The 13,983-nt window shown below is 46.0% G+C and overlaps 1 protein-coding gene across 8 annotated transcripts in view; it reads right to left on the reverse strand.

The window, feature by feature from the left end:
- Window positions 1-12,659, reverse strand: part of fzd3a (frizzled class receptor 3a) — a 49,548-nt gene extending 36,889 nt beyond the window's left edge. For 6 of the 8 annotated variants that reach the window (XR_013093070.1, XM_024805196.2, XM_076873646.1 and 3 more), the window contains exons 1-3: window positions 12,494-12,658; window positions 11,010-11,575; window positions 462-658 (exon numbers count right to left, since the gene is read on the reverse strand). Coding sequence is in view for 7 of the 8 variants with exons in the window: in XM_024805196.2 (XP_024660964.1) it covers window positions 462-658; window positions 11,010-11,210 (398 nt within the window). In the remaining variant the exon portion in view is untranslated. Of the gene's footprint in view, window positions 1-461; window positions 659-11,009; window positions 11,576-12,174; window positions 12,306-12,493 lie in introns of those variants that run through there. The other 2 variants (XM_076873644.1, XM_076873645.1) reach the window with 2 other exon arrangements.
- Between the last annotated feature and the right edge of the window lie 1,324 nt (window positions 12,660-13,983).

The following is a 13,983-nucleotide window of genomic DNA, read 5'->3' on the forward strand; positions in this document are numbered from 1 at the left end:
CGTTTACAGGGAGATGAAGATGGCACCGAGGACCACATCACCTCCTCTGCTCCCTGCTGTGTTTCTTATCGCTTATCAATATTTTTTAAACTTGTGTGTTTGGAAAACCAGGTTTAAATGTTTTGTGTTTTTGTTGTTCCCACGTCAGCTGTGTTCAACAAAAACAAACCAATCGGATTTTTCCACAGAAGAAAATACAGGAAATAAAACATTTGATTACTGAAGCATAAATGCAACTGCAAGAAGTAAAAACTGTCCTTAAACTACGAACAAACAAGGACACAGTCACATGTTAGCAAACTCCTCCTCGGGGAAACATAAAAGCTTCAAAGGTGAAGCTACAAGTGCAGAACGCTGACTCTACCATCAGATCAGTCACAAAACTTTATAATGAAAATAAATCATTTTAAGGATGTTTGCTGGCCTCGTTGCTCCAGCAGAGCTGCTGCTGCTGCACCAACCTGTTGCAGTCCATCTCCTCTGGCCAGCTCACACCGAACATGTCCATCAGCTTGTAGCAGTCGCTCTTGGCCTGCAGACAGAGGCGGCGACACGGCAGCGTGACCCGGCCGTACTCGGTACAAACCGGGGCGTAGAGCGCACACAGGAACATCCTGAGCTCCGGGGAGCACTGCAGGTTCACCATGGGATGGAAAGGCTGCAGGTGGAGACAGAAAGAAGAAACACGCCAGTGGAGCGTGAGCATCACTCCACATTCAGAACGTGAGGCACAGAGGGCACGAAGACACCAGCCGAGCACCTGAGTCCATAAAAACAACTCCGGCCCCTTAACTAATAATCCACCCCAATCATGATCCTGCTGCCCCTTTATTCATCCCACAATCTCCAGACAGGAGACACACACACACACATGCACACACACACACACACACACAGGGCCTTTGTGTTGCAGGGTGGACCACGCTGTGACTGACTGACACACTGGGGCATCGTGCTTACACGAACACAAGGAAGTGTATTATCTTCACGTTCACACACCCACAGACCGACACAATGATGCTCTCACACACATGAACTGTGCCAACACACAGTGGGTGCAGGAAGCATCCGTGGTCCTGCTGCTAATATGCAAATAGAAGTTTCCATGCATGTGTGTGAGCCAAACACACTGTGGTTTGCAGTTTTTATGTGTTTGTGTGTGTTACAGAAGGAGCCACACCCAAGTCAATCACTAACACACACACACGCACACGCGCACACACTCACTGCCCTCCCCCAGATTTTAAAGACAGTTGTATGTGACAGACAGGAACAGGGAGGGGAGGGGTTTATTAGAGGAATGGATATTAATGTTTAACCAATCAATGCAGCTTCAACAACGTTAAATAAAGTGCAAAGAACGCCACGTCCTGTGTGTGCGTGTGCGAGTGTGCATGTGTGTGTGTGTGCACCAATCAGAATCTTGTTGGCGTTACAAATGTAACAGATTTCAGATTTTAGATTTCAGATTTTAGAAAATGGCACAAAACTGAACAGCTGTGTGTCGGCTCAGCGTCTCTGTCCGTCACCGATTAGCAAACACAGCAATAAAAATGCGACATGTCCAAATCCGGCTGTTTGGGGATAAATCTTTCAGAGAAGCAATGATGACGCAGGACTTTGTCACCTTAACTGCAATCAGATTTAAACACCGTTCCCACCGTATGTCTGCAACACAGCGCCGTCTCCTGCTCGCCTGCCACACACATGTGACGTGCTTCTGTAAAAGGATTCGAGTGGGTGTTCGCCCCTCAAAGCACAAAGCACCCACGTCCGTGCAGCTTTTGTCAGCGCCTTGTTCATATCGCTCTTCCTGGCGTTGATGGCTTTGCGCTGCGTGGGCTCAGCGATAGACGGCACGATGACACAGATTTATGGTCGAGTCGCAGCTCAGCACAGCATACGCTCTCTGAGAGCATCGCCCGTCGTAACTGAGCTCAACCATCCAGCCGATGGTGGAGTCATCACGTTTCACGAGCTCCACCGTGTAATGACACGAGCACTCGTGCACGCTATGAGCCAGCGTGAAAACAAGTGCTTCAAACGCGATGCAACCATGAATGGTCCTCACAGATCATCACTGACATGTAGCTCTGGCCCCCGTGTGCACTGAAGCTGCGTGGCCGGTTACCTCTTACAGATACTTTTACTATCGGCTGCAGCGCTTCCTGGTGATCGTGTTACAGCTATAGTCAGGTACAACAGGGAGGCTGGCTATTCTCTGGAAGAAGAACAGCAGAAAATCCTGAATGTAGCGGCCTCCACGAGAGGGAAACGGGCGCTACTGCTGCAATCGGCCCTCCTGTGACTCGCGTTGCGTGCCGCTGCCAGCGAGCAGTCCTGTGACATCTATTACTTCATCAGCGATGCCCTGTAAACACGGCTAAACCACTCAAACGTGATCTAATGCAACACAAGTGAGTTTGCATCTTCGCTCTTTCTCTCCCGTTTGATTCCCGTGGGCTACTGCTGCGCTCCATAGAACACGATGTACCACACAGGACGGCGCTACAAAGGGAGACGCCAAGGGCCAAAGCCGAATCCCTATACAGGCTACCAGGATGATCTACTAAAGAAAAAACACATTCATCTGTCCTCCTATCATCTCGCCATTTTTCTCATTTTTCTATTTTTGTGCTCTTCCATCCTTGTCCCCCCCTCCTGCCCTTTTAACCCTCCCGCAACTCCTCGCGTGTCCATTTAGCCTCTTTATGACAGTCGACCCATCATGTGAGCCACTGAGAGCAGGACTGAGCCAGTGGATGGTACATATGGCCGGTCACAGCTCTGCCCACACAATCACACTCTCCACAGGGTTTAGTGTTAGTGGCCACAGCAGAAACAGCTGGTGAACCACTGGCCAGAAGCTCGTCGTGCAGCTTTCCTCCCCAGAGTCAGCGATGTAAGGAGAATAGAGCGTGTAACACACAACTGTGTGGATGCTGGCGGTATGCTAATGTAACCTCAGCTTCCATCCTGCTGCTGCTGCAGTCATTATGGATTCATGGCAGTTTGTTATGGGATTTTTGATCTCTGAAAATGTGGAATAATGTGTCCTTCTAGAAACACACACAGAGGAGACGTGTCTGCCAGTCGCCGAAAAATGGTGCATTCTGGGAGTCCAAAACAAGGCCAACAAACAGCCAATGAGGGGATAGATGCAGATATAAGAGGCTGATCTGCTGCACAGTTTACGACTCAGGAAAATGCTCTATCGCGATAGCGCATGTTGATGATGTCATCAAGCTGCGCCTGTTTTGGTCAAAAGCATCGCAGCAGCTACAACCATTATCATCTGCAAATTATGCCGACAGTCATAGCAAAGAAATGAAGCACTTTTGAAATATGGGGAAAGCCAAAAACTGCGCTTCCTCCACTTCCGTAACATCGATTCATTAATGACTTTTATCGAGTGGAAAAAAAGTTGGCGTTCATCCTCCAGCTTCACTGTGCTAATGTTATGCTAACATAGCTGTGTCGCTAGCAATCACGTAGCACATCATTATATACCAGGTAGTCCAACTTCAGTAACCTTGCAAACGCCACTGCTGTTTAGTTTTCTGTCTTCATTTATGTTGGAAGTGGTAGCAGAGCTGTACGTTTGAATTAGTTTCAAAAATCTCTCAGTCAGAACATGCTATATCATGTTTAGGTGGAAACTAGCGAGCTAACTTCCTGCTAACTTCTAACTCCGTTAAATTTAATAACTTCTGTTTTCATGGATGCCTGGATGTTAAACTTAATTGTTACACCCGATAAAGCAGCAACGCTGATTATTTAATTAAAGATGAAAGAATTTAGACCGTTTTTAACTCTGTGTTCGTTTGACTTTGGGACCTGAAGAGACGGAGTTTTGGACCCAGATTACTCCGCGAAGCTCCTCCCTACGGCAGCCGTAATGCTCTGACCATCCATCAAGCAGTACGGCTTACAAAGCTGTACTAAAACATTTTTAACAGATTTCTGCCCAAATCGGTTCGAGGTCAGTAAGCACGACCAGAATTCATACATAAGGCCCACTCTCGATTTTTGAGAAAATTAAAGGATTTTAAGTGTGGAAAATATGTTATACAGAAGAAAAGAATATATCGCGATATATATCGTTACCGCACATGCTTGAAATTATATTGCGATATGAATTTTAGGCCATATCGCCCAGCCCTAGTTGTGAGTAATTCTAACAGAGCTGCAGTAACGCTGAAAACTCGCTCAGTGAGATCTGTGACACGTCCAATAGGACTGAGCCAGCTCTGTCCTGCATACGGATGCAAGAAAAGATCACAAGGAACCCAAAATGTTCTTTTAAAATTTAGCAACACTGTCACTGTTTTTCCTCTTTGACACATTTAAAAACATAATGGTAGCAGGATATTCCTCATGTTTTTAAATCTGATGGTTTCTGCTCTGAATTTTCTAAGAAAACGAACCTTCGTTATAAATGGTAAATGGTAAATGGCCTGTATTTATATAGCGCTTTACTAGTCCCTAAGGACCCCAAAGCGCTTTACATATCCAGTCATCCACCCATTCACGCACACATTCACACACTGGTGATGGCAAGCTACATTGTTATCTCCATAACAACCATCGGGCCTAAAATCTATTGTTATTCTGTTGTCTTGTTGTGTACCTGCTCAGAAAAACAAATCTCCTCCTTCTTAAAAAAAACTCTGTTGACTCTCCGAAACACATTTGTTATGAGTCAGCATGATGATCAGTCAGCGGGGTCGGACCGTCTCAGCTGGTACGGTGCGTCCGTAACAGCGAGGCAGGCACAGCTTCTGTGAGTGTCGCTGACTGCTTGCTTTCACAGTAAATAACCACATCTCACATCAAACTGAGGCGAAGAACAGGAGCAACATCTCTAATAATCGTGCTTCCTGGGACGGTGTAGTGAAAGTGCATATTTGCATATTTCTAATCTTAAACGTAGCAGCCTTTGAAGAACCGGGACAAACAGCCGTGACCTCAGCTTCACCTCTGCAGCATGGACACTATCCAGCATGTTTTGAATCAGATTAAGATGAAAGTTATCTAAGATTAATGTATTAATTATGAATACAGCCTAGTATGCCTAATGGTTTTCATTGCCGTTGCCTCTGTTTTATCTAAATTAAAAATGTCCTCACATGTGGCTGTCACTGTTCTTAGAAACAAAAATCAGGTAAAATAATAAATCTGGTGATTCTTTGTTTTTACGTTCATCAGGTCCCAATCAGCCCAAATATGAAAGAGAAATTAAAAATGCTGCTGTGGAAGAGTTCAGGTCTCAGGAGGTTAAAGGCTGAGATGGTGTGACTGATGAATCGCTGACAGTGACGCCCACTGTGGACGACTGGTTCTTGTTGATTTGCCCTTTAAAAAAATATCTCCTAGTCACCTCTCTTCCCATCTCCCCCCCTTATCCTCACTCTTTATCCCCCTTTCTCCTCTGCTGCCATTCCAATTCTCCAAATTTCAAAGCTCAGCGCCATGGTGACGAGTGATGCATCACCGGAGTGGAGGTGGAGGAGAAGGAGGAGGACGAAGAGGGAGGAGAGCGGGGCTCGAGGAGGTCAGGGTGCAGGGCGGAGGGGACCACCTCCCGCGAGGCGAGAAAGCCTCTGCTCCTTTTGTTAACGGCACAATTGGGACCGTTTCCTGGGCAACGGGTGAGTCCTGTGTAGGGGGAGGGGGAGGACAAAAGAGGTGGGGGAGGAGGGTGAGAGACCGGGTGAGCGAGAGAGGACGAACGGGCAGAGTCGTTCACTCCTAAGACAGTTTGAGAACACACACACACACACACACACACACACACAGTTACACACACACACAGTTACACACACACACACACACACACACACACACAGTTACACACACACACACACACACACAGTTACACACACACACAGTTACACACACACACACACAGTTACACACACACACACACACACACACAGTTACACACACACACACACACACACACACACACACACACACAGTTACACACACACACACACACAGTTACACACACAGTGAGAGGTTGCTGTGCTTCTTATTCACTCCACTGCCAATAAACACGGTGTTGGACATTAAATAAAACAAGAGGCTCTTTTATAGGCCAGGTCACGCTGGGTTTATCAGACCATGTTGTGTGTGTGTGTGTGTGTCTGTGTGTGTGTGTGTGTGTGTGTGTGTGTGTGTCTGTGTGTGTGTGATCAGCTGGGATACATCTTTACTAACATAATAAGCCTGTTAAAACGTGCCAGAATGCACAAAAAAGTACTCTAACACACACACACACACACACACACACACACACACACACACACACACACACACACACACACACACACACCCCTTAGCTCTCCCTTACACATCCATTCAGGCAGAGCGGGGTGGAGTATCTGGGTTATTCTTCCGTCTGTAACACGACACAGTTTATCTGCACTTGTAAACCTGAGACAACAGGCTGATCTGAGGAGGAAACGAGTGAGTCTGAGATTCAGAGCCGGCCGCTGATTATTCTTTGTGCAGCTGTGGACCCTTCATTCGACAAGCAATAACCCAAAAGACGTGACAAAACAAAGGTTATGATAACCTAGAAAAAGCTCGTGTGTCTAATTTGTAGTCAGCACATTTCCCCAACGCACTGACTCCTAATCTTGATGCTTTGGATTCACGTAAACAAGCCCAGTTATCCATCTAATGCAATTAACATCTTCAGTCGGCCCTGACCGTTGCGTGGTCCATCTGGCCTTGCCGTGACGGTCACATGACATGATTGTGAAAGCCACTGCCATGGCTCCATCCCTTATCTGCTTGAAAGCTTCTGCTAAATATAAGAGAAACCCTCCAAAAGGAGCTGCATTTGCCATAAACTGATGTTTCACTGTTATAATAAGAATATCTGGGCGCTCGTTTTAGCATTTGTTCATCATTGTTCATTCATTCAATGTCCCATCTGCCCTCCCGTCATATTTCTTTTCAAGATTTTCTTATTTAATCACTAGTGTACATATATTTATATTTATAGATACATGTATATTTAGTCATCTTTTCTCTTTTACCACGTCTCTCTAATATTTTGCTCCTTACTATTTTTCTATTTTCTTTATTATTTTATTTTATTATATTTTCTGTATCATGCTGCTGAGTGACTGCTGCTCGTCAAACACATTTCATTGCAATGTTGACCCTGTGCTAACTTGCATATGACAAATAAAACTGAAACTGAATCTTATTTTGACATTCTTTGGTTTTGTTGAGTCCTCAGTATCATTCAGCTTCTTTCTAGAGAAAATCTTCTCCTAACAAAAGATCCAAGTCCTCCAGTTTGAGCCTGACGCTCGTCCTTCTCCTCTGGAGCTGCGATCTGGAAAGTGCCTCCAACCAGACTGCAGCAGGTTGGAGAAACTTCTAGAGCATTAGAAACGATGCATAAATGCAGAAGAGTAGGACTTATAAACGACCTTAACCAAAGAAAAGTAATATGATCATCACCGAGCGGTGAACCACACGCCATCTGCTCTGCAGGCCGAGGATGGTTCATAGCAGCGTAATTGATTTCCTGTGATGGGCCCACACTGCTTCATATTCATCAGTGTGCAGCATCTCTAAATGCGGGGATTTGGGCCCAGTCCTTTCTCTCTTTTTGTGGTGCCAGTCAAATCCGCCACGCTCTCAGTTATGCTATGCGACTGTGGCACAGTGTCATTGTGACACAGAAATAGCCGATTCCCGAGCCCCGAGGCCACCGTCCCACTTCAGCTGCGAGGTCATACGGCGGTCAGCGGTGACGGATCGAGCGAGGATGAACACGGGAACATCAAAATCCATTTTAACAAATTGTGTGGTTTGTGTTACATTCTGCTCACAGCTGTAGAAAATAAAATACTAAATGTGCAAAACAGAAAATTCTGTCTGTGAAAAGCTGCACAGACCTGACACACCAAAGAAGAGTCATTAAAGTGCATTTTCAGTTTGTCTCTATCGGTTTGGAGCTCATGAGATCGTGACAAATTGTCCTACTTTCCTAAAACACTAAAATCTTGAACAAAAAAATACTTAAAAAGCAAGACATGAAAAGGGAACCACAAAGACTCTTCAGGGGGTTTGAACAGAAACTGTAAGAACGGCAGGCGTTGGTTCTCATCCAACTCCCAGTTTCTCCACGGTGCGAGGCATTCATCATCCTTATCACGCCCATTCAGCGGACCTAATTCTCTTTAAAATCAACTGTCAATTCTCATTTGGCTGCCCTCGACGTCTCACAGGCTTTGAATTCTCCCATGAGCTGGATCTGGGGCGAGTTATCTGGGAAACGAGAGCCAAGACTGGGCTCCGTGGTGTTGGAACCTGTTGGGTTTCCGTGTGTTTTCCAAACCCAAACAAGCACTAAAAGAGACTTAATTGTGAAGCCATGACCAATCAAAGTGAACACCGTCTAAACCAGAAGCGCCTCTCTCGCCTCACTGCGACACACACCCACTGATCAGGCGTAAAAAGCTAACCTGGCCTCAAACAACATGCAGCTGGTAACATTTAATCAGTCAGAGAAATGAAGACGTGAATAACGACCGTCAGAAACCTCGAAACACGTTTGAAAGCACCGCTGCACAGCGAGAACGGTGCTGGTACGAGCGCACGGTCATGGGACCAGTTTCATCTTTTCCAAACATGAGGTCGAACGAGACCACAGCTGTGACGCCGCGCACAGCCGGCCCGTTACAGTTACGTAACCTCCACCTCTCCTCAGCGCGTCTACACACAGCGCCGTGAACCGGGGCGGGCGCAGATGCACAGATGGTCGGCAGAGTGCTGCACATCCGCTACGCCGGGCAGGGTGGGGCCGGGCGAGGTTGAAGGGTTAAAGTGACGCAGAGAGAGGGAGCAAAGAGCGCGTGACGCGGGGCATCGATAAACTAAACACAGGCCGGCAGAGCGCCGAGCCAACACAGCAGTTTGGCCCGTAATTACTAGACAGACAGAACTTCACAAGGGATCGGCCGCCATAAAGGACGGGATTAACTTAATGAAGCGATGCATCTGCTCCGTGCTCCATCTTTTAGCAGCCATGACAACAGTGAGATGCTGTGGATGGTCAGTCTGTGGATTATCCACGAGGCTGAAATCACAACCCAAAACAATGAAGCTGTGTTTCCTTAAAGCCTGACTCGTTAGCTCGCTGCTCAAAGCCTGTTATATAAAACAGCAGCTGACTACATGTCGTGGTTAATCGCTCTCATCTGTCAACAGTCCAGATGTGCGGTTCAAACCCATCTCAGGACACCACGCCCTGTTAAGTCGCTGGCGTTTTAATAATCCTCTGTTCTCAGGGCCCAAAGGGACAAAAACGAAACCTTCATTGTCTGCTTAATGTTTTGGTAACACGCTGCAGCCTCAGCAGCTAGATGGGCCACATTTAAGTAGGCTGGCACCTCCTCAGCAAACACACAGCTGATCATGCTGACACCTAACGAGCTGCTCGTGTCCACGGGAGCAGAAAGTGTGCCACGCACACCGAATCACTCATTTCACATGTATGACAGACATGTGAATCTGCTCTCAAAACGTTGCGTCAGAACGCAGAGAAACGACCGAGGAACGGAGGCAGATTATCAGCACTGTGGACGCTGACTGGAAGCCCAACGGGCTCTGAAGGCTAACATGAGTGACCGGACTCACAAACATCACACGGCTCAGACCAAACCTGTTTAACAGACCCCGTCCCTTTCACAGCAGTAACACAACTTCATTAAATGAAGAACTAAAAGGCTGAAGCCAACATAGAGTAACTGTGGTGTGTGAGACACTCATCGATCCCAAAAAGGTTCCAATTTCATCTTTAGAAGAACGAAGGAGCAGCGAGAGAACAAGAACGCAAACGTTCAAATCACTTTAACCCAACAGCGCCCATGTGACGTAGGGCTGTGCAGGTACGAGTACAGGTGAACACACAGGGAATTTACAGCAAGCATCACCTGTGGCTCGCTACATCCAGGCAGCTCTGTTAGCTAAAAACTCTGAAGCGCACAATTTCAGCTGTGTGTGAAGCGATCAGTGATCCAGGTCGTCGTCGCCTCGGAAAGAAAAGCGTCTGGACTGAAAATGTGGGAAAGAAGCTTCTCAGCTGAGAGACTGTTTCATGCTGTGGGCTGATCGATGTGATCGATCCAACAATCACTGAAGCTCATATATGAAATCCTCCATGACACTCTTTCATATACTGTGTGAGGCAGTTATCACAGCTCTGTTTAGTTTGGAGTCTAGAACAGCTGCAGCCGGCCGGCAGATCTGATTACAAGAATAATAACACTGTTCATGTGCCGTAACATTTCACATATAAATCTAATTATTGCTTTTTGTGCAAATTCTTGACGGGATTTAAGCCTTTTTAACAGCAGCTTTGCTCACCGCTGTTACACTGTCAATTACAAAATGTTTTTAAGCATTTTTAAATGTCTATTTCAAAATGTAAACTCATTTTAAATGTTGAAAAACATTAAAACTATTAAAGGCATTTGTGACCAAATCCAAAGTTAGCGTATCCAACACTGTGGCAGCGCGGCTTCATGAGAAATCTAGAAATAAAATATAACATTTAAAAATATATAAACTGTGTTAAAAACATACAGATTTCTTTTTTGTACAGTTTTTACATATTGCATAATATATATTCAGTTATATTCTATTATCCTTTATTTTAATTTAATAGCTTTTGTGAGTGTGACTGTTTTTTTGGAGGGGGGATAAATTTTATATTAACATATTTTTATTTTTTTAATTATAAATTTATTATAATATAGTGAAGAGCAAATTTTTTTTAATGAATCGCATGAATTTTGCTGCTGTCAGAGTTTGAGCGCCATAACTGTGAGAGAAAAACTGTCATTCCTTTAGTTTATATACATTTGTGTGTGTGTGTGTGTGTGTGTGTGTGTGTGTGTGTGTGTGTGTGTGTGTGTGTGTGTGTGTGTACAGATAGATGGTTTGTCTTTCTCAGATCACATGGCAGCGATGTACCGTACCTCCATGGCGAGAGCAGCAGTTTGCTGGTCGTAGTGGTTCAGGACGTTGGGCATGAAGGTGGAGTTGTAGGGCAGCCCCTGACACATGCGCAGGGTGATGGGCTCACAGGTGAACAGACTGTGGCTCCCAGCCACAGCATCCATGGGGACAGCAACACACACGGTCAGCATGGACACGGAAAGCACCCACAGGAGATCCATGATCCGTACGGGAGAAAAGAAGCAAGACCCAGGAGACGGCGGCTCACGGAGAGGGCTCGAGCCCTGTCAGCATCGTGGGCTTTAACCAGGAAGTGGGAAAAATTACCAGACTTAAGGACTATCTGTTTGCCCCTTCCTCCTCGTTAGATCACAGAGAAACACCGTGGGCTGAGCAGCGTAATCCAACAGGGCCAAGTTGGCTGCATCCATCACCATGACTACACTGAGTCACAGGGCCTCCATCACCTAGGTGATGCTGTGGTCCTTTAAGATGCTGAAAACACTCCTCCGTCTCCTGCCTTCACAGACGGCGATGATGCTGGAGGAAATATGAGCGACGACCCCCTGTGGAAACGATGCTCTGCCTGCAATCAGAAGAATACAGTACAGCAGCTTGTAAATGTAAATGTTAGACGTTAGTGGTCCAATAATTACAACAAGTGCAAACCAAAAGGAAACCTTTTAACTGAAAAAATGGACTAATTGTAAGCGGAGCAGCACACAAACGGCTGCTTTTCAGGTCACTGACTATGGCTGGGTTCTGCCCATCAGTGTCCACATTAAATGCATTATTAAACAGCAATAGATCATTACAAAATAAGCAAATGAGCGAGCATTTAAAGGGCAAGTCTGAAGAGATTTACTCTGCGTCCCGCAGTACTTCTGTAGTAATAACAGTGGTAATAGCAGCAGCTGTGGTAGTAGACACCTCCGACCATTAATAATATTATTATTTTTACAGTTATCTGCACTAATCACAGCTCAGAAACTGTTTAAGTCATTTATTAAAGTTATTTGTTATTTATAGAGCACATTTTTATCCATCGCTGCAGCACACACCCTTCCCAGCCCCGCACCTTTGCCCCCGACCAACACGTCAAACACGGCCTCTGCTCCGTCGCACCTGCCGGTGTCTAACCCGGCCGCACTTCAACTTTCATTATTAACGCGTCCATTAGCCTACCTGTGCGTCAGCGCTAACGGGCTCCTCCTATAGCTCCTCACCGGGACTCAGGCACTAATTGCTGCTCATACATGGGAGTGTACTGCCGAGCGTTACACGGAGGCTCGTCGCGGTTGCCGCTGTAACTGACCCGCAGCAATAAAAACGAGCGACCTGAGCCGAGAGAAGCGTGAACGCGGCGCGGCGCAGACAAAAGATGACGGTTAGTTCATCCTGACTCACGGTAACCGCTCCGCACCGGTGCATTCAGTCACCGAGCCGGGCGGCAGCGGAGGCGGTGGTCTACGAGTAACACCCGCTGAATTTAACGCAACTTTACCTGAACGCTGTCCGCAAAATTCGGGGAGTAAGCGGGGTCTTCGCCGGTCCTCGAGTTGGTAACAATGACTGAATGTCCCTCCACCAGCACCCTCCTCTCCTCCTCTTGTCCTCTTCCTCCGTCCTCCTCCCCCGCTCTCCCCCCTCTACGTAGAGCGACAAGTGCGCGAGACTTTTTTAACGGCTTCCGCTACGGACTATCAAATTAAAAGCCTCTTCCACAAACGCCCGACTTCGTGGACGCCAAAACACGACTACAGTGAGCTTTAGTCGAGCTGAATACAGGTGAAAGAAGCGATACGCTGTTTGCCACCTTAGTCGCGGATGTTGGCCCAATTTATTGCAACATACAAAAATATAAAAACTTTTTTTAGTTCAACAATAAAAGTTAAAAGTGTTGAAAATTGTGCTTAAATGATTTACATTTGATATGCCCACCTTTGTTTACAACTCAGCCTGAACTCCCAGAGTCAAGCTTTCTTGTCATTTCTTTAAATATCCTCAGGAATAGTTCTCAGGCTTCTTGAAGGACATTCAAACAAGGGCGTCATTTCCAGGGGGGTTATGACCCCCCCTCCCTGGAATGTACCCAGATTTATTTATTTTGTTTGACAGAGGTCTTGCATTTCTATCCAGGTATGTTTTTACTGCATTGGCCGTGTGTTTGAGATCACCGCCTTGCTGAAAAATAAAGAAATGGAATCAGATTCTTTCCACCTGGGACTGCATGGTGGATGAAAACTTGACGGTGCTTTTCTGTGTTCATAATTCAATCAGTTTTGACAAGATCTCCAACAGCACTGTCTGAAAAGCAGCCCCAGACCACGGCAGAGCCTCCACTGTTTTAAACATGGTTGTAGAGACTTCTTCTTGTACCTCTTTCCTGATGACCCCTCGACATACTGATTAATCCAATACTTGAAACGAAGAATTTCACATCCAACCTGTTGTCATTGATTTTCATCCCAGTTCTTGTGTGAAGTGGCATACCTCAGCCTTTTCTCCCTGTTTCACTTCCTGAACAATGGCTTCTTGGCAGCCACCCTTCAACTGAAAGCATTTCTGATGAAGCGTCAGTGAACAGTAGACCGATTATCTGAAGCTCCAGATGCATCTCTCAGATCCCGTGTCAGGTCTTGGGTGGATTTTTTCCCTTGTTTCTTAAGGACATGGCGTTTAGATATTGGGATCTGCTGCAGATGGTTTTGGCTGACAGCTTCCTGTTTGTCCTCCACATGTCTAGTTTTCAAAATGATATAATCCAGCTAGTACATAGTTAAAGCCAAACAGTTGTGCTCTTAAGTTTACATTAAGACATTTGTGTAGTAAATTTCACAATTCTGAACTTGTGTAATATGGCTGGTTTTTGGTTTTGCTGTAATAGTTTTCAGCTAACAGCTCTTTGGGAATCATCTTAATGGTGCAAAGTGATCGTTTGGTGCCAAACTGTGTTGCTGTAGGTGGGGTTTGTAGGTTCAGCTTAACCTTTGG

The sequence above is a fragment of the Maylandia zebra genome, linkage group LG15, assembly GCF_041146795.1.
Source record: "Maylandia zebra isolate NMK-2024a linkage group LG15, Mzebra_GT3a, whole genome shotgun sequence".
In the NCBI taxonomy this organism is placed as follows: domain Eukaryota; kingdom Metazoa; phylum Chordata; class Actinopteri; order Cichliformes; family Cichlidae; genus Maylandia; species Maylandia zebra.